This window comes from Oncorhynchus mykiss, unplaced genomic scaffold (genome assembly GCF_013265735.2).
Source record: "Oncorhynchus mykiss isolate Arlee unplaced genomic scaffold, USDA_OmykA_1.1 un_scaffold_121, whole genome shotgun sequence".
NCBI classification, from domain to species: Eukaryota; Metazoa; Chordata; class Actinopteri; order Salmoniformes; family Salmonidae; genus Oncorhynchus; species Oncorhynchus mykiss.
This window is the reverse complement of record NW_023493662.1, coordinates 1,165,131-1,189,584: the sequence shown is the minus strand read 5'-3', so window position 1 is coordinate 1,189,584 and position 24,454 is coordinate 1,165,131. Positions and strand designations below refer to the sequence as shown.

At 46.3% G+C, this 24,454-nt stretch overlaps 2 protein-coding genes across 2 annotated transcripts in view; both read left to right on the top strand.

Moving 5' to 3' along the window:
- The window catches only part of LOC118947078 (tripartite motif-containing protein 16-like), a 26,442-nt gene extending 1,988 nt beyond the window's left edge, over nt 1-24,454 (top strand). The window contains exons 2-3 of the mRNA XM_036972152.1: nt 22,619-22,662; nt 22,894-24,454. Coding sequence (XP_036828047.1) covers nt 22,619-22,662; nt 22,894-23,417 — 568 coding nt within the window. The 3' untranslated portion in view covers nt 23,418-24,454. The remainder of the gene's footprint in view (nt 1-22,618; nt 22,663-22,893) is intronic.
- LOC110515486 (E3 ubiquitin/ISG15 ligase TRIM25-like) overlaps nt 23,050-24,454 on the top strand; it is a 174,395-nt gene continuing 172,990 nt past the window's right edge. Inside the window, exon 1 of the mRNA XM_036972236.1 lies at nt 23,050-23,136. The gene's annotated coding sequence lies outside the window, so the exon portion shown is untranslated. The remainder of the gene's footprint in view (nt 23,137-24,454) is intronic.

The window sequence follows — 24,454 nt, the reverse complement described above, 5'->3', positions numbered from 1 at the left end:
CCAAGAGGTGTTCTGTACCTGTCTGTCCAGGAGGGAGGAGAGTAGAGCAGGACCAAGAGGTGTTCTGTACCTGTCTGTCCAGGAGGGAGGAGAGTAGAGCAGGACCAAGAGGTGTTCTGTACCTGTCTGTCCAGGAGGGAGGAGAGTAGAGCAGGACCAAGAGGTGTTCTGTACCTGTCTGTCCAGGAGGGAGGAGAGTAGAGCAGGACCAAGAGGTGTGCTGTACCTGTCTGTCCAGGAGGGAGGAGAGTACAGCAGGACCAAGAGGTGTTCTGTACCTGTCTGTCCAGGAGGGAGGAGAGTAGAGCAGGACCAAGAGGTGTTCTGTACCTGTCTGTCCAGGAGGGAGGAGAGTAGAGCAGGACCAAGAGGTGTTCTGTACCTGTCTGTCCAGGAGGGAGGAGAGTAGAGCAGGACCAAGAGGTGTTCTGTACCTGTCTGTCCAGGAGGGAGGAGAGTAGAGCAGGACCAAGAGGTGTTCTGTACCTGTCTGTCCAGGAGGGAGGAGAGTAGAGCAGGACCAAGAGGTGTTCTGTACCTGTCTGTCCAGGAGGGAGGAGAGTAGAGCAGGACCAAGAGGTGTTCTGTACCTGTCTGTCCAGGAGGGAGGAGAGTAGAGCAGGACCAAGAGGTGTTCTGTACCTGTCTGTCCAGGAGGGAGGAGAGTAGAGCAGGACCAAGAGGTGCAGAGAACCTGAACCTACTGTCTTTCTCTCTCTCTCTCTCTGTCTCTGTCTCTCTCTGTCTCTCTCTCTCTCTCTCTGTCTCTCTCTCTCTGTCTCTCTCTCTGTCTCTCTCTCTCTCTCTCTCTCTCTCTCTCTCTCTCTCTCTTTCTCTCTCAAATTCAAATTCAAATTCAAGCTGCTTTATTGGCATGAAAAACATTGTGTCAATATTGCCAAAGCAACAATGTATACAATATACATTGTAACAAAATTATAAATGATAGCAAATAATAATATAAAATGGTAGTAAATAATAATACAAAATTAAATACAATAAAATGGTAACAGTCTACAGTAAACATTAATAATTATAGTAATAACAATAATAGTAATAATAAGTAAGTTACTGTTTACTATGCAGATGTTATTATTCAGTGTCCCTCAGGCTATGGCAGGAAAATACATATTTGGCTGCAAGAGGAGCCATTGCTCCTTCGCCCATGAGTATTCTTAGTTTTTCCTCTGGGTTCAATTTGTAAAAATGTGGAATATATGTAGTCATTTCTGTGAATAATGAATCTCTTTGTGAGGAATATTTATCACAGTAAAGGAGAAAGTGCATCTCTGTCTCTACCTCCCCTGTCATGCAGTGACCACATACACGCTCTTCTTTGGGTAGCCATGTCTTTTTATGTCTGCCGGTTTCTATTGCCAATCGGTGGTCACTCAGCCTGTACTTGGTAAGGATCTGTCTCTGCTTCGTATCTCTGACAGAGTAGAGATAATCAGCCAATTCATATTCTCTGTTTAGGGTCAGATAGCAATTTAGTCGGCTTTGGGATTTTGTTTCGTTTTTCCAGTATTGTAAGTATGATTCCTTTGATTGGTTCATGATTTTGTTTATTGGAATTCTTTCTTTTGAAGCAGTGCTGGTGTCAGCTTGATTGGTGAGGTCCAACACCAGCTGACTGAGAGGGCTCGTTTCTGGGCTCAGCTCTTGGGCTTGAAGTGCTTTAAATTGCAGACTCGAATTTGGACTTGAATTTAGATGTAGCCAAAATTTTAATGATCTTTTCTGTATTTTCATTATTACTGGAAAACGGCCCAATTCTGCCCTACATGCATTAGTTGGTGTATTTCTCTGGACTTGTAGAATTTTCCGACAGAATTCTGCATGTAGGGCTTCAATTGGATGTTTGTCCCACATTTTAAAATCCAGTTTATTGAGTGGCCCCCAAACCTCACTTCCATAAAGTGCTATTGGTAGGATTACACTGTCAAATATTTTAGTCCAAATTCTAATTGGGATGTTGATTTTGAATAATTTCATTTTTATTGCATACATTGCTCTGCGGGCTTTTTCTTTGAGTGCCTTCACTGCCATATTAAAGTTTCCCGATGCAGATATGGTCAGACCAAGGTAGGTGTAATTTTTTGTGTGTTCAATTAAGGTGTTGTTCAGGGTGAATTTACATTTTTGTTTCTGACATCTGGGTTTTTTTTGGAAAATCATGATTTTAGTTTTTTGGAAATTTACTGCCAGGGCCCAATTATGGCAATATTGCTCCAGAATATTAATGTTTTGTTGAAGACCTTCTTTGGTTGGTGATAGAAGTACCAAGTCATCAGCATATAGCAGGTATTTCACCTCTGTGTCAAATAGTGTGAGTCCTGGGGCTGGAGATTGGTCCAACATGTCTGCTAATTCATTGATATAAATGTTGAAAAGATTTGGACTCAAATTGCAGCCTTGTCTCACACCTCGACATTGTGAAAAAAATTCTGTTCTTTGGTTTTTGATTTTTATTGCACACTTATTTTCTGTGTACATACATTTTATTAAGTCATACACCTTACCACCAAGCCCACTTTGTAGAATTTTGTAGAATAGCCCTTCGTGCCAAATCGAATCAAATGCTTTTTTAAAGTCAATAAAGCAAGCAAAGATTTTGCCCTCTTTTTTTTGGTGGACGTGTTTATTAATTAGTGTGTGTAAGGTGTATATATGGTCAGTAGTGCGATGGTTAGGGAGAAAGCCAATTTGACATTTACTTATTACATTTTTTTCTTGAAGAAAGGTTTGAATTCTTGAATTCAAAATGCTACAGAAAATCTTTCCCAAGTTACTGTTGACGCAAATTCCCCTGTAATTATTGGGGTCTGATTTGTCTCCACTTTTGTGGATAGGGGAGATGAGTCCCTGGTTCCAGACATCAGGGAAGCAGCCAGAAGTTAAAACCATGTTGAACAATTTAAGCACAGCATTTTGCAACTCAGGTGTGCTGTTTTTCAGCATTTCATTTCTGATGTTGTCTACACCACAAGCCTTTTTTGATTTAATAGATTTTAGCTTTTCATTTAGTTCTTGTTGGGTTATTGGGTAATCTAATGGATTTTGGTTGTTTTTAATGACTGATTCCAGGATGTTCAATTTTTCTTTAATTTCTAATTGGTTCTGGTTTAAGTCTTTTTGTGGGATGTTTTTGTATAGATTATCAAAGTAAGTTTTCCAAATTCCTACATCTTGTATGGCTAATTCTTGTGGCTTTGTTGTGCTTAAATTGTTCCACATGTCCCAGAACTGATTTTGGTCAATTGCGTTTTCAATTTCATCAAGTGTCTTGTTGGTATAATTCCATTTCTTGCATTTCAGTGTTTGTTTATACTGTTTCAGAGTTTCAAAGTATTCATATCGTAGCTCTGGGTTGTTTTGCTGCTTATGTTTTTTGTTTGACATTTGTCTTAGGTGTTTTCTAATTGTTTTACATTCATTATCAAACCATTTGTCAGAAACATTTTGATTTTTGCTTCTGATGTTGCATTGCTTTGGTTTTCTCAAATTTGCTTTCGATGCTGCTTTTTGGAATATGCAGTTGATGTTTTGGGTAGCTGAATTGACACCATCTTTATTGTTTTGGTACTGTGAGTTATTGAAAAACTGTATAGAGTTCATCATTTCATTTGAGTTCAATGTTTCAATGAATGCCTCTGCACTGTTTGGAGCCCATCTGAACGATTGGTTTATGTTGTAAAGTTTATTGGGCTGTTTTTTTGAATGAATATTGCCGGTTAATTTCTTCAGAAACACGTTGATCTGACTGTGATCTGACAATGGTGTCTGTGGTCTGACAGTGAATGCACTAATGGAGGAGGGGTCAATGTCAGTGATGGCATAATCGACTACACTTGTCCCAAGAGCTGAGCAGTAAGTAAACTGACCTAAAGAGTCCCCTCTGATTCTACCATTAAGCATGTACAGGCCTAAGGCTCGACAGAGATGTAATAACTCTTTTCCATTTTTGTTCAGTATTTGGTCAGGACTGTTTCTATTATTTATAATAGGGCTACTGTACAAGGAGGGGTGTCCAAATATGTGGTGGTTACCTCCCGCATCAGTGTAGTCAGGCTCAGAACCTGTTCTTGCATTGAAATCTCCACAAAGAAGCACTTTACCCTGCGCCTGAAATGTAATGATTTCTGTCTGGAGATTGTCAAAAAACTGATCATCATAATATGATGAATCTGAAGGAGGAGCATAAGCTGCACATATGTATACATCATTGTCACAATAGATTGTACCTTTGTTAAGTTTTAGCCAAATGTGAGTGGTACCTTTTTTCATTTCATTCAGTGCTAAGTCCTGCTTATGCCAAATGATGATTCCACCTGAGTCTCGGCCCCGTTTAACATTTTTATGTTTGATTGATGGTAGTAAACTTTCTCTATAGCCTGAGGGACACTGAGTATCTATGTCTCCACGACACCATGTTTCCAGTAGGATTATGATGTCCTGTCCCTTGATGTTTTTAATCAATTCTGGATTAGTTGTTTTATAACCAAAATGTGAAGAGTATAGGCCCTGGATATTCCAAGAGCTGATAGTTAATGATCTCATTTATAATAAGTGATATTCACTGGTTTGAGTAAAGTACATCGAAAAAAACAAAAAAAATAAAATATGTATATATACATATATATACACATACACACATACACATATACATATATATACATACATATATACACACATATATACATACACATACATATATATATACATATATATATACATACACATACATATATACATACACATACATATACACACATACATACATACATACATACACACACACACACACACATACATACACACACACACACATACATACATACATATATATATACATATATATACACATACACATACATATATACATATATATATATATATATATATATATATACACACATACATGCACATACATATATATATATATATATATATACACACATACATGCACATACACATATACACACATACATACATACATACACACACACGCGCACACACACACACACACACACACCATTACATATAATAATTATTATAATACCGGTGTCAATACATTTAGGAATATTTGTAAACAAATGAATAAGAATGGAATAAGATTGCATTGTACTTATGTTATGTGCAATCTGCAACCCTGTGTGTTTGTGTGTGTGTGTGTGCGCGTGCCCGTGCGTGAATTAAAGGGACTGTCTAGCTCAGTAGTCTGCATATTAGTTGCAGTAGTTGGCGCACCTCTCCTATCTCTGATTGTTCTAGGGGTCTTCTGCCAGAGGTTACCTCAGCATATGTAGGCTGACGATCTAATTGATACATGGTGTGGACTGCATCATGTGGTCTACTTCCCTGAAGGGCAGTGTTCTGACCGACCCTGGAGTAGTGGTCAGAGCTGTGTTGTGATGGGCTGGGTCTAGTAGAGCTGTGTTGTGATGGGACAGGTCTAGTAGAGCTGTGTTGTGATGGGCCGGGTCTAGTAGAGCTGTGTTGTGATGGGCCGGGTCTAGTAGAGCTGTGTTGTGATGGGCCGGGTCTAGTAGAGCTGTGTTGTGATGGGCCAGGTCTAGTAGAGCTGTGTTGGGATGGGCCGGGTCTAGTAGAGCTGTGTTGTGAAGGGCCGGGTCTAGTAGAGCTGTGTTGTGATGGGCCAGGTCTAGTAGAGCTGTGTTGTGATGGGACAGGTCTAGTAGAGCTGTGTTGTGATGGGCCGGGTCTAGTAGAGCTTTGTTGTGATGGGCCAGGTCTAGTAGAGCTGTGTTGTGATGGGCCAGGTCTAGTAGAGCTGTGTTGGGATGGGCCGGGTCTAGTAGAGCTGTGTTGTGAAGGGCCGGGTCTAGTAGAGCTGTGTTGTGATGGGCCAGGTCTAGTAGAGCTGTGCTGTGTTGGGCCTGGTCTAGTAGAGCTGTGCTGTAATAAGCCATGTCTGGCTCTTTTCTCCTCGGGATGGTGGAGGTACTGTTGTTTCAGAAGGTGGGGCGGGGGACCTTTGTTGCTGGGGTGATGGGTGTGTGGGTCCCTGCCAAGTGTTGCATCTTTTAGGTCCTTGGCAAAGGTTCTGATACTGTCCTGCTCAAGATGTATATTATCATATAAGTGTTGACATGTCAGAGTGGGGTGGTGAGCCGTTCTGACGTTGAGCAGTGAGGCACAGTCCACAGTGATCTGTTGATTTATTTTGTCGATCAACTTTTCTGGGAAGTCTTTTCTTGGTAGGAGGGTGGACACAACTATATTGGTTGTTGGGAACATAGCCTGTGCCCGTTCTGCCACTCTTCTCACTGCCCCAGATACATTTTCACCTTTGGCATGAAGGTCGTTTGTGCCAGTGTGGATGATGATGTTGTCAGGGGTGTCAATCCTGGTCTGACTGAGTAGCTGCATTGCACTCTCAGTTGTAGGACACCAGAACTTATACACCTGGTGTCTAGGGAATAATCTTTCCTGGACTAAGAACTTCCCATTTGAATCAATTAGAATTGCAGTTGTGGGTGATTGTCTGGGTGGAGCAGACTGGGAGGCTGGTATTCTGACCTGGGCTGGAGCAGACTGGGAGGCTGGTAGGTTAACCTGGGCTGGAGCAGACTGGGAGGCTGGTATTCTGACCTGGGCTGGAGCAGACTGGGAGGCTGGTAGGTTGACCTGGGCTGGAGCAGACTGGGAGGCTGGTAGGTTAACCTGGGCTGGAGCAGACTGGGAGGCTGGTATTCTGACCTGGGCTGGAGCAGACTGGGAGGCTGGTAGGTTGACCTGGGCTGGAGCGGACTGAGAGGCTGGTAGGTTGACCTGGGCTGGAGCAGACTGGTAGGCTGGTGCAGTGTCATCCGGCTGTTTAGTGGAGGCCATGCTGGTCTCAGGTTCTGCTTGTGTTGTACCAAGCTGGTGGACATGTTCTCTAGATGCAGAGGACACAATGACTCTCTGCCGGTTGAGGGTGTCAATGTACCTCTCTTTTTGTTCGAGCTCCTTTCTTGTTGTGCTCAGATGGTCTCTGAGGTCATCATTTGTCTGACTCAGCTTGTCCATTCTGCTTTCTAATTTAGCTATGGATGTTCTGCTCTCCTCCCTGAACTGTTTCATCTCTTCTTTGAGTTTCTGGACAGTGTCCTCCTCTTGAAGCTTGTTCTCTCTGAGTTCTATTACCTCTGCTTCGACTAGAGAGAGGGTGTTGTGGAAACGTTGCATAGCAGGTGTTCTTATTGAAATTGTCATGTCCTTGACTCTGTCTGCTGCAGGTGAGGTAGGTAAAGGGACGTTGAGGGCTTCCTGCTGGGTCACAGAGACCATTGGGGTCTGCTTTTCTCCATCTCCCTCCTTGACTTTTTCCTCATTTTCTGAGATGATGTCAGCGTCTTCTTTTAGGGTAGCAAACCTATTCTCAAAAGCCTGGAGGCTTGAATCATTGCCTTGTATCAATACAGTTCCATTATTATATAAGTTTACTGTTTGATATGTGTTGCTCTGGTCAGCTTCCTCAAAAATGCTGATCTGACATCCTTGGCTGATGCCCCTCTTTTTTGAGAAAGGGAAATGGTTGCAAATAACCTTTTTCCATATGTTCCCTCGATTGGTATTAAAAATTAAATTTGCTCTTGTTTTGTAACTGGTAAGATCTGCAAACAGGCATTCATGGTTCTGTCCCATCAACAAACCTTTGAAACTTTTCTTAGCTTTCTCTGTTTGGATGTCTGGTGGGTAAACAATTTCCATAGCAACGCTGGTGATGTTGGCTACAATGTTGCAATAGAAGTGCTGTTTCTTGTATAATGCTCTCTTGTTTCTTCAGAGGACTGTTTCACTTTGTTGTCCTTTTTTCTTTTCCTTTTTCTTCTGTCCTTATTTTGTCCTTATTTTGTCTTCCTTTCTTCTGTTAACTAGATATTTTTTTTGTTATTCTTTGTAAGCTAGCTAGCTTCTTCCAGGAGAGTCCCTAGCAACTGCTTAGCAACATGTAAACAATTCAGCTAACAATTCAGCTAGCTAAGATAACTGTATAATTTTATGAAAAATAGTTACTTTTTCAAAATCCTGTCTTTTTGGTTTGTTGCTTGTATTGTCTTCTATTGAGTCTTGCAGTTTTCTTTTGATTTTTTCGATGTACTTCACTCTAAAAAACCATTTAAATCTCAATATATACAGGAGCTCATTTTTCAGCAGCTGCTCAATTTGGAACTCCGGAACATCTCTCTCTCTCTCTGTCCGTCCCTCTCTCTTTCTGTCTGCCCCTCTCTCTCTGTCCTTCCCTCTCTCTCTCTGTCCGTCCCTCTCTCTCTGTCCGCCCCTCTCTCTCTCTGTCCGCCCCTCTCTCTCTCTGTCCGCCCCTCTCTCTCTCTCTGTCCGTCCCTCTCCCTCTCTCTGTCCGTCCCCTCTCTCTCTCTGTCCGCCCCTCTCTCTCTCTGTCCGTCCCTCTCTCTCTCTCCGTCCCTCTCTCTCTGTCCGTCTCTCTCTATCCGTCCCTCTCTCTCTGTCCGTCCCTCTCTCTCTCTATCCGTCCCTCTCTCTCTCTATCCGTCCCTCTCTCTCTGTCCGTCCCCCTCTCTCTCTCTCTGTCCGTCCCTCTCTCTCTCTATCCGTCCCTCTCTCTGTCCGTCCCTCTCTCTCTCTGTCCGTCCCTCTCTCTCTCTACCCGTCCCTCTCTCTCTCTGTCCGCCCCTCTCTCTATCCGTCCCTCTCTCTCTGTCCGTCCCTCTCTCTCTCTGTCCGTCCCTCTCTCTCTCTGTCCGTCCCTCTCTCTCTCTGTCCGTCCCTCTCTCTCTCTGTCCGTCCCTCTCTCTCTCTATCCGTCCCTCTCTCTCTCTATCCGTCCCTCTCTCTCTCTGTCCGCCCCTCTCTCTCTCTATCCGTCCCTGTCTCTCTCTGTCCGCCCCTCTCTCTCTGTCCGCCCCTCTCTCTCTGTCCGCCCCTCTCTCTCTCTATCCGTCCCTCTCTCTCTCTGTCTGTCCCTCTCTCTCTCTCTCTGTCCGTCCCTCTCTCTCTCTGTCCGTCCCTCTCTCTCTCTATCCGTCCCTCTCTCTCTGTCCGTCCCCCTCTCTCTCTCTCTGTCCGTCCCTCTCTCTCTCTATCCGTCCCTCTCTCTCTGTCCGTCCCTCTCTCTCTCTGTCCGTCCCTCTCTCTCTCTGTCCGTCCCTCTCTCTCTCTGTCCGCCCCTCTCTCTCTCTATCCGTCCCTCTCTCTCTGTCCGCCCCCTCTCTCTCTGTCCGCCCCCTCTCTCTCTGCCCGTCCCTCTCTCTCTCTGTCCGTCCCTCTCTCTCTCTGTCCGTCCCTCTCTCTCTCTGTCCGTCCCTCTCTCTCTCTGTCCGTCCCTCTCTCTCTCTGTCCGCCCCTCTCTCTCTCTATCCGTCCCTCTCTCTCTGTCCGCCCCCTCTCTCTCTGTCCGCCCCCTCTCTCTCTGTCCGTCCCTCTCTCTCTCTGTCCGTCCCTCTCTCTCTATCCATCCCTCTCTCTCTCTCTGTCCGCCCCTCTCTCTCTGTCCGCCCCTCTCTCTCTCTATCCGTCCCTGTCTCTCTCTGTCCGCCCCTCTCTCTCTGTCCGCCCCTCTCTCTCTGTCCGCCCCTCTCTCTCTGTCCGCCCCTCTCTCTCTCTATCCGTCCCTCTCTCTCTCTGTCTGTCCCTCTCTCTCTCTCTCTGTCTGCCCCTCTCTCTCTGTCCTTCCCTCTCTCTCTCTGTCCGTCCCTCTCTCTCTGTCCGCCCCTCTCTCTCTCTGTCCGCCCCTCTCTCTCTCTGTCCGCCCCTCTCTATCTCTCTGTCCGCCCTTCTCTCTCTCTCTGTCCGTCCCTCTCTCTCTCTCTGTCCGTCCCTCTCCCTCTCTCTGTCCGTCCCCTCTCTCTCTCTGTCCTTCCCTCTCTCTCTCTGTCCGTCCCTCTCTCTCTGTCCGCCCCTCTCTCTCTCTGTCCGCCCCTCTCTCTCTCTGTCCGCCCCTCTCTCTCTCTGTCCGCCCCTCTCTATCTCTCTGTCCGCCCTTCTCTCTCTCTCTGTCCGTCCCTCTCTCTCTCTCTGTCCGTCCCTCTCCCTCTCTCTGTCCGTCCCCTCTCTCTCTCTGTCCGCCCCTCTCTCTCTGTCCGTCCCTCTCTCTCTCTCCGTCCCTCTCTCTCTGTCCGTCTCTCTCTATCCGTCCCTCTCTCTCTGTCCGTCCCTCTCTCTCTCTATCCGTCCCTCTCTCTCTCTATCCGTCCCTCTCTCTCTGTCCGTCCCCCTCTCTCTCTCTCTGTCCGTCCCTCTCTCTCTCTATCCGTCCCTCTCTCTCTGTCCGTCCCTCTCTCTCTCTGTCCGTCCCTCTCTCTCTCTACCCGTCCCTCTCTCTCTCTGTCCGCCCCTCTCTCTCTCTATCCGTCCCTCTCTCTCTGTCCGTCCCTCTCTCTCTCTGTCCGTCCCTCTCTCTCTCTGTCCGTCCCTCTCTCTCTCTGTCCGTCCCTCTCTCTCTCTGTCCGTCCCTCTCTCTCTCTATCCGTCCCTCTCTCTCTCTGTCCGCCCCTCTCTCTCTCTATCCGTCCCTGTCTCTCTCTGTCCGCCCCTCTCTCTCTGTCCGCCCCTCTCTCTCTGTCCGCCCCTCTCTCTCTCTATCCGTCCCTCTCTCTCTCTCTCTCTGTCCGTCCCTCTCTCTTTCTGTCTGCCCCTCTCTCTCTGTCCGTCCCTCTCTCTTTCTGTCCCTCTCTCTCTCTGTCCGCCCCTCTCTCTCTCTGTCCGCCCCTCTCTCTCTCTGTCTGTCCCTCTCTCTCTCTGTCCGTCCCTCTCTCTCTCTCTGTCCGTCCCTCTCTCTCTCTCTGTCCGTCCCTCTCTCTCTCTCTGTCCGTCCCTCTCTCTCTCTGTCCGTCCCTCTCTCTCTCTGTCCGTCCCTCTCTCTCTCTGTCCGTCCCTCTCTCTCTCTGTCCGTCCCTCTCTCTCTCTGTTCGCCCCTCTCTCTCTCTGTCCGCCCCTCTCTCTCTCTGTCCGTCCCTCTCTCTCTCTGTCCGTCCTTCTCTCTCTCTGTCCGCGCCTCTCTCTCTGTCCGTCTCTCTCTGTCCGCCCCTCTCTCTCTCTGTCCTTCTCTCTCTCCCTCTCTCTGTCCGTCCCTCTATCTATCCGTCCCTCTCTCTGTCTGTCCCTCTCTCTCTCTGTCCGTCCCTCTCTCTCTCTGTCCGTCCCTCTCTCTCTCTCTGTCCCTCTCTCCCTCTCTCTCTCTGTCCATCCCCTTCTCGCTCTCTCTCTCTCTGTCCGTCCCTCTCTCTCTCTCTGTCCGTCCCTCCCTCTCTCTCTGTCCCTCTCTCCCTCTCTCTCTCTGTCCGTCCCCTTCTCTCTCTCCCTCTCTCTGTCCGTCCCTCTATCTATCCGTCCCTCTCTCTGTCCGTCCCTCTCTCTCTCTGTCCGCCCCTCTCTCTTTCTGTCCCTCTCTCTCTCTGTCCGCCCCTCTCTCTCTGTCCGTCCCTCTCTCTCTCTATCCGTCCCTCTCTCTCTGTCCGTCCCTCTCTCTCTCTGTCCGTCCCTCTCTCTCTATCCGTCCCTCTCTCTCTGTCCGTCCCTCTCTCTCTCTGTCCGTCCCTCTCTCTCTCTATCCGTCCCTCTCTCTCTGTCCGTCCCCCTCTCTCTCTCTCTGTCCGTCCCTCTCTCTCTCTATCCGTCCCTCTCTCTCTCTGTCCGTCCCTCTCTCTCTCTGTCCGTCCCTCTCTCTCTCTGTCCGTCCCTCTCTCTCTCTGTCCGCCCCTCTCTCTCTCTATCCGTCCCTCTCTCTCTGTCCGCCCCCTCTCTCTCTGTCCGCCCCCTCTCTCTCTGTCCGTCCCTCTCTCTCTCTGTCCGTCCCTCTCTCTCTCTGTCCGTCCCTCTCTCTCTCTGTCCGCCCCTCTCTCTCTCTATCCGTCCCTCTCTCTCTGTCCGCCCCCTCTCTCTCTGTCCGCCCCCTCTCTCTCTGTCCGTCCCTCTCTCTCTCTGTCCGTCCCTCTCTCTCTATCCATCCCTCTCTCTCTCTCTGTCCGCCCCTCTCTCTCTGTCCGCCCCTCTCTCTCTCTATCCGTCCCTGTCTCTCTCTGTCCGCCCCTCTCTCTCTGTCCGCCCCTCTCTCTCTGTCCGCCCCTCTCTCTCTGTCCGCCCCTCTCTCTCTCTATCCGTCCCTCTCTCTCTCTGTCTGTCCCTCTCTCTCTCTCTCTGTCTGCCCCTCTCTCTCTGTCCTTCCCCCTCTCTCTCTGTCCTTCCCCCTCTCTCTCTGTCCTTCCCTCTCTCTCTCTGTCCGTCCCTCTCTCTCTGTCCGCCCCTCTCTCTCTCTGTCCGCCCCTCTCTCTCTCTGTCCGCCCCTCTCTATCTCTCTGTCCGCCCTTCTCTCTCTCTCTGTCCGTCCCTCTCTCTCTCTCTGTCCGTCCCTCTCCCTCTCTCTGTCCGTCCCCTCTCTCTCTCTGTCCGCCCCTCTCTCTCTGTCCGTCCCTCTCTCTCTCTCCGTCCCTCTCTCTCTGTCCGTCTCTCTCTATCCGTCCCTCTCTCTCTGTCCGTCCCTCTCTCTCTCTATCCGTCCCTCTCTCTCTCTATCCGTCCCTCTCTCTCTGTCCGTCCCCCTCTCTCTCTCTCTGTCCGTCCCTCTCTCTCTCTATCCGTCCCTCTCTCTCTGTCCGTCCCTCTCTCTCTCTGTCCGTCCCTCTCTCTCTCTGTCCGTCCCTCTCTCTCTCTGTCCGCCCCTCTCTCTCTCTATCCGTCCCTCTCTCTCTGTCCGTCCCTCTCTCTCTCTGTCCGTCCCTCTCTCTCTCTGTCCGTCCCTCTCTCTCTCTGTCCGTCCCTCTCTCTCTCTGTCCGTCCCTCTCTCTCTCTATCCGTCCCTCTCTCTCTCTGTCCGCCCCTCTCTCTCTCTATCCGTCCCTGTCTCTCTCTGTCCGCCCCTCTCTCTCTGTCCGCCCCTCTCTCTCTGTCCGCCCCTCTCTCTCTGTCCGCCCCTCTCTCTCTCTATCCGTCCCTCTCTCTCTCTCTCTCTGTCCGTCCCTCTCTCTTTCTGTCTGCCCCTCTCTCTCTGTCCGTCCCTCTCTCTTTCTGTCCCTCTCTCTCTCTGTCCGCCCCTCTCTCTCTCTGTCCGCCCCTCTCTCTCTCTGTCTGTCCCTCTCTCTCTCTGTCCGTCCCTCTCTCTCTCTCTGTCCGTCCCTCTCTCTCTCTCTGTCCGTCCCTCTCTCTCTCTCTGTCCGTCCCTCTCTCTCTCTCTGTCCGTCCCTCTCTCTCTCTCTGTCCGTCCCTCTCTCTCTCTGTCCGTCCCTCTCTCTCTCTGTCCGTCCCTCTCTCTCTCTGTTCGCCCCTCTCTCTCTCTGTCCGCCCCTCTCTCTCTCTGTCCGTCCCTCTCTCTCTCTGTCCGTCCTTCTCTCTCTCTGTCCGTCCTTCTCTCTCTGTCCGTCCCTCTCTCTCTCTCTGTCCGTCCCTCTCTCTCTCTCTGTCCGTCCCTCTCTCTCTCTCTGTCCGTCCCTCTCTCTCTCTGTCCGTCCTTCTCTCTTTCTGTCCGCGCCTCTCTCTCTGTCCGTCTCTCTCTGTCCGCCCCTCTCTCTCTCTGTCCCTCTCTCTCTCTGTCCGTCCCTCTCTCTCTCTGTCCGTCCCTCTCTCTCTCTCTGTCCCTCTCTCCCTCTCTCTCTCTGTCCATCCCCTTCTCGCTCTCTCTCTCTCTGTCCGTCCCTCTCTCTCTCTCTGTCCGTCCCTCCCTCTCTCTCTGTCCCTCTCTCCCTCTCTCTCTCTGTCCGTCCCCTTCTCTCTCTCCCTCTCTCTGTCCGTCCATCTATCTATCCGTCCCTCTCTCTGTCCGTCCCTCTCTCTCTCTGTCCGCCCCTCTCTCTTTCTGTCCCTCTCTCTCTCTGTCCGCCCCTCTCTCTCTGTCCGTCCCTCTCTCTCTCTATCCGTCCCTCTCTCTCTGTCCGTCCCTCTCTCTCTGTCCGTCCCTCTCTCTCTGTCCGTCCCTCTCTCTCTGTCCGTCCCTCTCTCTCTCTATCCGTCCCTCTCTCTCAAATTCAAATTCAAATTCAAGCTGCTTTATTGGCATGAAAAACATTGTGTCAATATTGCCAAAGCAACAATGTATACAATATACATTGTAACAAAATTGTAAATGATAGCAAATAATAATATAAAATGGTAGTAAATAATAATACAAAAATAAATACAATAAAATGGTAACAGTCTACAGTAAACATTAATAATTATAGTAATAACAATAATAGTAATAATAAGTAAGTTACTGTTTACTATGCAGATGTTATTATTCAGTGTCCCTCAGGCTATGGCAGGAAAATACATATTTGGCTGCAAGAGGAGCCATTGCTCCTTCGCCCATGAGTATTCTTAGTTTTTCCTCTGGGTTCAATTTGTAAAAATGTGGAATATATGTAGTCATTTCTGTGAATAATGAATCTCTTTGTGAGGAATATTTATCACAGTAAAGGAGAAAGTGCATCTCTGTCTCTACCTCCCCTGTCATGCAGTGACCACATACACGCTCCTCTTTGGGTAGCCATGTCTTTTTATGTCTGCCGGTTTCTATTGCCAATCGGTGGTCACTCAGCCTGTACTTGGTAAGGATCTGTCTCTGCTTCGTATCTCTGACAGAGTAGAGATAATCAGCCAATTCATATTCTCTGTTTAGGGTCAGATAGCAATTTAGTCGGCTTTGGGATTTTGTTTCGTTTTTCCAGTATTGTAAGTATGATTCCTTTGATTGGTTCATGATTTTGTTTATTGGAATTCTTTCTTTTGAAGCAGTGCTGGTGTCAGCTTGATTGGTGAGGTCCAACACCAGCTGACTGAGAGGGCTCGTTTCTGGGCTCAGCTCTTGGGCTTGAAGTGCTTTAAATTGCAGACTCGAATTTGGACTTGAATTTAGATGTAGCCAAAATTTTAATGATCTTTTCTGTATTTTCATTATTACTGGAAAACGGCCCAATTCTGCCCTACATGCATTAGTTGGTGTATTTCTCTGGACTTGTAGAATTTTCCGACAGAATTCTGCATGTAGGGTTTCAATTGGATGTTTGTCCCACATTTTAAAATCCAGTTTATTGAGTGGCCCCCAAACCTCACTTCCATAAAGTGCTATTGGTAGGATTACACTGTCAAATATTTTAGTCCAAATTCTAATTGGGATGTTGATTTTGAATAATTTCATTTTTATTGCATACATTGCTCTGCAGGCTTTTTCTTTGAGTGCCTTCACTGCCATATTAAAGTTTCCCGATGCAGATATGGTCAGACCAAGGTAGGTGTAATTTTTTGTGTGTTCAATTAAGGTGTTGTTCAGGGTGAATTTACATTTTTGTTTCTGACATCTGGGTTTTTTTTGGAAAATCATGATTTTAGTTTTTTGGAAATTTACTGCCAGGGCCCAATTATGGCAATATTGCTCCAGAATATTAATGTTTTGTTGAAGACCTTCTTTGGTTGGTGATAGAAGTACCAAGTCATCAGCATATAGCAGGTATTTCACCTCTGTGTCAAATAGTGTGAGTCCTGGGGCTGGAGATTGGTCCAACATGTCTGCTAATTCATTGATATAAATGTTGAAAAGATTTGGACTCAAATTGCAGCCTTGTCTCACACCTCGACATTGTGAAAAAAATTCTGTTCTTTGGTTTTTGATTTTTATTGCACACTTATTTTCTGTGTACATACATTTTATTAAGTCATACACCTTACCACCAAGCCCACTTTGTAGAATTTTGTAGAATAGCCCTTCGTGCCAAATCGAATCAAATGCTTTTTTAAAGTCAATAAAGCAAGCAAAGATTTTGCCCTCTTTTTTTTGGTGGACGTGTTTATTAATTAGTGTGTGTAAGGTGTATATATGGTCAGTAGTGCGATGGTTAGGGAGAAAGCCAATTTGACATTTACTTATTACATTTTTTTCTTGAAGAAAGGTTTGAATTCTTGAATTCAAAATGCTACAGAAAATCTTTCCCAAGTTACTGTTGACGCAAATTCCCCTGTAATTATTGGGGTCTGATTTGTCTCCACTTTTGTGGATAGGGGAGATGAGCCCCTGGTTCCAGACATCAGGGAAGCAGCCAGAAGTTAAAACCATGTTGAACAATTTAAGCACAGCATTTTGCAACTCAGGTGTGCTGTTTTTCAGCATTTCATTTCTGATGTTGTCTACACCACAAGCCTTTTTTGATTTAATAGATTTTAGCTTTTCATTTAGTTCTTGTTGGGTTATTGGGTAATCTAATGGATTTTGGTTGTTTTTAATGACTGATTCCAGGATGTTCAATTTTTCTTTAATTTCTAATTGGTTCTGGTTTAAGTCTTTTTGTGGGATGTTTTTGTATAGATTATCAAAGTAAGTTTTCCAAATTCCTACATCTTGTATGGCTAATTCTTGTGGCTTTGTTGTGCTTAAATTGTTCCACATGTCCCAGAACTGATTTTGGTCAATTGCGTTTTCAATTTCATCAAGTGTCTTGTTGGTATAATTCAATTTCTTGCATTTCAGTGTTTGTTTATACTGTTTCAGAGTTTCAAAGTATTCATATCGTAGCTCTGGGTTGTTTTGCTGCTTATGTTTTTTGTTTGACATTTGTCTTAGGTGTTTTCTAATTGTTTTACATTCATTATCAAAACATTTGTCAGAAACATTTTGATTTTTGCTTCTGATGTTGCATTGCTTTGGTTTTCTCAAATTTGCTTTCGATGCTGCTTTTTGGAATATGCAGTTGATGTTTTGGGTAGCTGAATTGACACCATCTTTATTGTTTTGGTACTGTGAGTTATTGAAAAACTGTATAGAGTTCATCATTTCATTTGAGTTCAATGTTTCAATGAATGCCTCTGCACTGTTTGGAGCCCATCTGAACGATTGGTTTATGTTGTAAAGTTTATTGGGCTGTTTTTTTGAATGAATATTGCCGGTTAATTTCTTCAGAAACACGTTGATCTGACTGTGATCTGACAATGGTGTCTGTGGTCTGACAGTGAATGCACTAATGGAGGAGGGGTCAATGTCAGTGATGGCATAATCGACTACACTTGTCCCAAGAGCTGAGCAGTAAGTAAACTGACCTAAAGAGTCCCCTCTGATTCTACCATTAAGCATGTACAGGCCTAAGGCTCGACAGAGATGTACTAACTCTTTTCCATTTTTGTTCAGTATTTGGTCAGGACTGTTTCTATTATTTATAATAGGGCTACTGTACAAGGAGGGGTGTCCAAATATGTGGTGGTTACCTCCCGCATCAGTGTAGTCAGGCTCAGAACCTGTTCTTGCATTGAAATCTCCACAAAGAAGCACTTTACCCTGCGCCTGAAATGTAATGATTTCTGTCTGGAGATTGTCAAAAAACTGATCATCATAATATGATGAATCTGAAGGAGGAGCATAAGCTGCACATATGTATACATCATTGTCACAATAGATTGTACCTTTGTTAAGTTTTAGCCAAATGTGAGTGGTACCTTTTTTCATTTCATTCAGTGCTAAGTCCTGCTTATGCCAAATGATGATTCCACCTGAGTCTCGGCCCCGTTTAACATTTTTATGTTTGATTGATGGTAGTAAACTTTCTCTATAGCCTGAGGGACACTGAGTATCTATGTCTCCACGACACCATGTTTCCAGTAGGATTATGATGTCCTGTCCCTTGATGTTTTTAATCAATTCTGGATTAGTTGTTTTATAACCAAAATGTGAAGAGTATAGGCCCTGGATATTCCAAGAGCTGATAGTTAATGATCTCATTTATAATAAGTGATATTCACTGGTTTGAGTAAAGTACATCGAAAAAAACAAAAAAAAGAAAATATGTATATATACATATATATATACATACACATACACATACATACACATATATACATACATATACATATACACACATACATACATACATACATACACACACACACATACACACACACACACACACACATACATACATACATATATATATACATATATATACACATACACATACAATATATATATATATATATATATATATATATATATATATATATATATACACACATACATGCACATACACATATACACACATACATACATACATACACACACACGCGCACACACACACACACACACACACCATTACATATAATAATTATTATAATACCGGTGTCAATACATTTAGGAATATTTGTAAACAAATGAATAAGAATGGAATAAGATTGCATTGTACTTATGTTATGTGCAATCTGCAACCCTGTGTGTTTGTGTGTGTGTGTGTGCGCGTGCGTGCCCGTGTGTGAATTAAAGGGACTGTCTAGCTCAGTAGTCTGCATATTAGTTGCAGTAGTTGGCGCACCTCTCCTATCTCTGATTGTTCTAGGGGTCTTCTGCCAGAGGTTACCTCAGCATATGTAGGCTGACGATCTAATTGATACATGGTGTGGACTGCATCATGTGGTCTACTTCCCTGAAGGGCAGTGTTCTGACCGACCCTGGAGTAGTGGTCAGAGCTGTGTTGTGATGGGCTGGGTCTAGTAGAGCTGTGTTGTGATGGGACAGGTCTAGTAGAGCTGTGTTGTGATGGGCCGGGTCTAGTAGAGCTGTGTTGTGATGGGCCGGGTCTAGTAGAGCTGTGTTGTGATGGGCCGGGTCTAGTAGAGCTGTGTTGTGATGGGCCGGGTCTAGTAGAGCTGTGTTGTGATGGGCCGGGTCTAGTAGAGCTTTGTTGTGATGGGCCAGGTCTAGTAGAGCTGTGTTGTGATGGGCCAGGTCTAGTAGAGCTGTGTTGTGATGGGCCAGGTCTAGTAGAGCTTTGTTGTGATGGGCCAGGTCTAGTAGAGCTGTGTTGTGATGGGCCGGGTCTAGTAGAGCTGTGCTGTGTTGGGCCTGGTCTAGTAGAGCTGTGCTGTAATAAGCCATGTCTGGCTCTTTTCTCCTCGGGATGGTGGAGGTACTGTTGTTTCAGAAGGTGGGGCGGGGGACCTTTGTTGCTGGGGTGATGGGTGTGTGGGTCCCTGCCAAGTGTTGCATCTTTTAGGTCCTTGGCAAAGGTTCTGATACTGTCCTGATCAAGATGTATATTATCATATAAGTGTTGACATGTCAGAGTGGGGTGGTGAGCCGTTCTGACGTTGAGCAGTGAGGCACAGTCCACAGTGATCTGTTGATTTATTTTGTCGATCAACTTTTCTGGGAAGTCTTTTCTTGGTAGGAGGGTGGACACAACTATATTGGTTGTTGGGAACATAGCCTGTGCCCGTTCTGCCACTCTTCTCACTGCCCCAGATACATTTTCACCTTTGGCATGAAGGTCGTTTGTGCCAGTGTGGATGATGATGTTGTCAGGGGTGTCAATCCTGGTCTGACTGAGTAGCTGCATTGCACTCTCAGTTGTAGGACACCAGAACTTATACACCTGGTGTCTAGGGAATAATCTTTCCTGGACTAAGAACTTCCCATTTGAATCAATTAGAATTGCAGTTGTGGGTGATTGTCTGGGTGGAGCAGACTGGGAGGCTGGTATTCTGACCTGGGCTGGAGCAGACTGGGAGGCTGGTAGGTTAACCTGGGCTGGAGCAGACTGGGAGGCTGGTATTCTGACCTGGGCTGGAGCAGACTGGGAGGCTGGTAGGTTGACCTGGGCTGGAGCAGACTGGGAGGCTGGTAGGTTAACCTGGGCTGGAGCAGACTGGGAGGCTGGTATTCTGACCTGGGCTGGAGCAGACTGGGAAGCTGGTAGGTTGACCTGGGCTGGAGCAGACTGAGAGGCTGGTAGGTTGACCTGGGCTGGAGCAGACTGGTAGGCTGGTGCAGTGTCATCCGGCTGTGTAGTGGAGGCCATGCTGGTCTCAGGTTCTGCTTGTGTTGTACCAAGCTGGTGGACATGTTTTCTAGATGCAGAGGACACAATGACTCTCTGCCGGTTGAGGGTGTCAATGTACCTCTCTTTTTGTTCGAGCTCCTTTCTAGTTGTGCTCAGATGGTCTCTGAGGTCATCATTTGTCTGACTCAGCTTGTCCATTCTGCTTTCTAATTTAGCTATGGATGCTCTGCTCTCCTCCCTGAACTGTTTCATCTCTTCTTTGAGTTTCTGGACAGTGTCCTCCTCTTGAAGCTTCTTCTCTCTGAGTTCTATGACCTCTGCTTCGACTAGAGAGAGGGTGTTGTGGAAACGTTGCATAGCAGGTGTTCTTATTGAAATTGTCATGTCCTTGACTCTGTCTGCTGCAGGTGAGGTAGGTAAAGGGACGTTGAGGGCTTCCTGCTGGGTCACAGAGACCATTGGGGTCTGCTTTTCTCCATCTCCCTCCTTGACTTTTTCCTCATTTTCTGAGATGATGTCAGCGTCTTCTTTTAGGGTAGCAAACCTATTCTCAAAAGCCTGGAGGCTTGAATCATTGCCTTGTATCAATACAGTTCCATTATTATATAAGTTTACTGTTTGATATGTGTTGCTCTGGTCAGCTTCTTCAAAAATGCTGATCTGACATCCTTGGCTGATGCCCCTCTTTTTTGAGAAAGGGAAATGGTTGCAAATAACCTTTTTCCATATGTTCCCTCGATTGGTATTAAAAATTAAATTTGCTCTTGTTTTGTAACTGGTAAGATCTGCAAACAGGCATTCATGGTTCTGTCCCATCAACAAACCTTTGAAACTTTTCTTAGCTTTCTCTGTTTGGATGTCTGGTGGGTAAACAATTTCCATAGCAACGCTGGTGATGTTGGCTACAATGTTGCAATAGAAGTTCTGTTTCTTGTATAATGCTCTCTTGTTTCTTCAGAGGACTGTTTCACTTTGTTGTCCTTTTTTCTTTTCCTTTTTCTTCTGTCCTTATTTTGTCCTTATTTTGTCTTCCTTTCTTCTGTTAACTAGATATTTTTTTTGTTATTCTTTGTAAGCTAGCTAGCTTCTTCCAGGAGAGTCCCTAGCAACTGCTTAGCAACATGTAAACAATTCAGCTAACAATTCAGCTAGCTAAGATAACTGTATAATTTTATGAAAAATAGTTACTTTTTCAAAATCCTGTCTTTTTGGTTTGTTGCTTGTATTGTCTTCTATTGAGTCTTGCAGTTTTCTTTTGATTTTTTCGATGTACTTCACTCTAAAAAACCATTTAAATCTCAATATATACAGGAGCTCATTTTTCAGCAGCTGCTGCTCAATTTGGAACTCCTCTCTCTCTCTACCCGTCCCTCTCTCTCTCTGTCCGCCCCTCTCTCTCTCTATCCGTCCCTCTCTCTCTGTCCGTCCCTCTCTCTCTCTGTCCGTCCCTCTCTCTCTCTGTCCGTCCCTCTCTCTCTCTGTCCGTCCCTCTCTCTCTCTGTCCGTCCCTCTCTCTCTCTGTCCGTCCCTCTCTCTCTCTGTCCGCCCCTCTCTCTCTCTGTCCGCCCCTCTCTCTCTCTATCCGTCCCTGTCTCTCTCTGTCCGCCCCTCTCTCTCTGTCCGCCCCTCTCTCTCTGTCCGCCCCTCTCTCTCTGTCCGCCCCTCTCTCTCTGTCCGCCCCTCTCTCTCTCTATCCGTCCCTCTCTCTCTCTGTCTGTCCCTCTCTCTCTCTCTCTGTCCGTCCCTCTCTCTTTCTGTCCGTCCCTCTCTCTTTCTGTCCCTCTCTCTCTCTGTCCGCCCCTCTCTCTCTCTCTCTGTCCGTCCCTCTCTCTCTCTCTGTCCGTCCCTCTCTCTCTCTCTGTCCGTCCCTCTCTCTCTCTGTCCGTCCCTCTCTCTCTCTGTCCGTCCCTCTCTCTCTCTGTCCGTCCCTCTCTCTCTCTGTCCGTCCCTCTCTCTCTCTGTTCGCCCCTCTCTCTCTCTGTCCGCCCCTCTCTCTCTCTGTCCGTCCTTCTCTCTCTCTGTCCGTCCTTCTCTCTCTCTGTCCGTCCTTCTCTCTCTTTCTGTCCGCGCCTCTCTCTCTGTCCGTCTCTCTCTGTCCGCCCCTCTCTCTCTCTGTCCGTCCCTCTCTCTCTCTGTCCGTCCCTCTCTCTCTCTGTCCGTCCCTCTCTCTCTCTGTCCGTCCCTCTCTCTCTCTGTCCGTCCCTCTCTCTCTCTGTCCGTCCCTCTCTCTCTCCTTCTGTCCGTCCCTCTCTCTCTTTCTTTGTCCGTCCCTCTCTCTCTCTCTCTCTGTCCGTCCCTCTCTCTCTCTCTCTCTGTCCGTCCCTCTCTCTCTCTCTCTCTGTCCGTCTATCTCTCTCTCTGTCCGTCCCTCTCTCTCTCTCTTTCTGTCCGTCCCTCTCTCTCTCTGTCCGTCTCTCTCTCTCTTTCCGTCCCTCTCTCTCTCTCTGTCCGTCCCTCTCTCTCTCTCTGTCCGTCCCTCTCTCTCTCTCTGTCCGTCCCTCTCTCTCTCTGTCCGTCCCTCTTTCTCTCTGTCCGTCCTTCTCTCTCTCTGTCCGTCCCTCTCTCTCTCTCCAGAGTTATCAGTCTCTCTCTCTCTCTCTCTCTCCAGAGTTATCAGTCTCTCTCCAGTATCAGTGTATCTTCAGACTTACCCAGCATCGTTGTCCGTCCTCTTCAGTACTTTGGAGATGTGAGTAAGACTGTGTCTGAACTGAGAGAGAAACTAGAAGACTTCCTTAAAGGAGAATGGACCAAGATCTCCACTACAGGTGTGTTGAAAACAATAAGAACATCAACTTTAGACCATTGAAAGTTCCCTACTAGTCATATACATGTGGAATATGGTCTGATGATAACATTCCCTCTCTCTGTCAATGTGTTTGTGTGTCTGTAGTGAATATAGCGGATGTTGTACTGCCTCCAGAGCCCAAGACCAGAGAACAGTTGTTACAATGTGAGTCTCTTTATTGTGAAGTAACTAACAGTCTCTTTTTACTGACACTCCTAACAATCCCTCTAGAAATATATAGCAATAGTAGATCTAATCAAAGACTGGGTATCTATCTGACTCCTCATATTTCTCTGATTTGATCTCTGCTGTGCTCTAATCAAAGACAGGGTAGATACAGTATCTGACTTAACTTATTGTTCTGACTCCCCTCATTGGTCTCTGCTCTTCTCCCAGATTCCTGTCAGCTCACACTGGACCCAAACACAGCACACACACTCCTCTCTCTGTCTGAAGGGAACAGAAAGGTGACCAATACAGACCAAGTCCAACCATATCCTGACCATCCAGACAGATTCACCAACTGGTGGCAGGTTCTGTGTAGAGAGGGTCTGTCTGGACGCTGTTACTGGGAGGTGGAGAGGAGTGGTGGTGTTGATACAGCAGTCTCATATAAAGACATCAGCAGAACAGAGAGAGGTAATGATGGTGCATTTGGACTCAATAACAAGTCCTGGAGTTTAGATTACGATAGTGATGGTTATTGTTTCAGACACAATAATGTTGAGACTGAAGTATCAGGCCCTCAGTCCTCCAGAGTAGGAGTGTACCTGGATCACAAGGCAGGTACTCTGTCCTTCTACAGGGTCTCTGACACAATGACCCTCCTCCACAGAGTCCAGACCACATTCACTCAGCCCCTCTATCCTGGGTTTTGGCTCTATGATTATAATGGTACTGCTGAGCTGGTTAAACTGTAGTAGGGTCCACATAGTTACTAGTCATGCTGGTGTAGTCTATAGCTGAGCTGGTTAAACTGTAGTAGGGTCCACATAGATACTAGTCATGCTGGTGTAGTCTATAGCTGAGCTGGTTAAACTGTAGTAGGGTCCACATAGATACTAGTCATGCTGGTGTAGTCTATAGCTGAGCTGGTTAAACTGTAGTAGGGTCCACATAGATACTAGTCATGCTGGTGTAGTCTATAGCTGAGCTGGTTAAACTGTAGTAGGGTCCACATAGATACTAGTCATGCTGGTGTAGTCTATAGCTGAGCTGGTTAAACTGTAGTAGGGTCCACATAGATACTAGTCATGCTGGTGTAGTCTATAGCTGAGCTGGTTAAACTGTAAACTGATTTGTTATTAATTAAAATTCAATACAATGTTTTAATCTTGTACATTTCCATGAATCATGATGTCTGGTGTTGATGTATATTGGTTGTCATTCAGAACCATTGATATGTTTTCTCAGTTGGTTCTCTGTCTCTATGTAATTCTCCTCAGTATCATTGATCAGCTTGTTGGCTCGGTCCTAATTGATGTGTTCTCTGTCACCTGGAGCTGCATGGAAAATGGTCCAGGAACTAAAGGACAATTCAGGACTAGTCAGCCCACTACAAGCTGGTATCACTTACTTTCTACTAAACTATATGGTCTGGTTTCCCAGACACAGATGAATCCTAGTCCTGGACTAAACAGTATGTTCAATGTAGATGTCCAGGAAACCGGCCCTAAATGTGTCATCTTTCATCCTCCCATACTGCTCAGTCCAGCAACATTAAACCTGTCCAGCAGGTGGTGCTGTTGACCAAACAATAAAACCAGCAGATATCTTGACTTGCCACTCAGTATATCAGTAATGTTCAGAATAGTACTTTAATATCATTGGAGATTGATGGTCTTTTTAATCCACTATCCAGAGTCAGGAACAGATGAAGTTAGGTCTGCTACTGTTCAGTGATTAAATATGATTTATGGTGATGGGAAATAATAAAAAACACTCAACTTCATCTAGT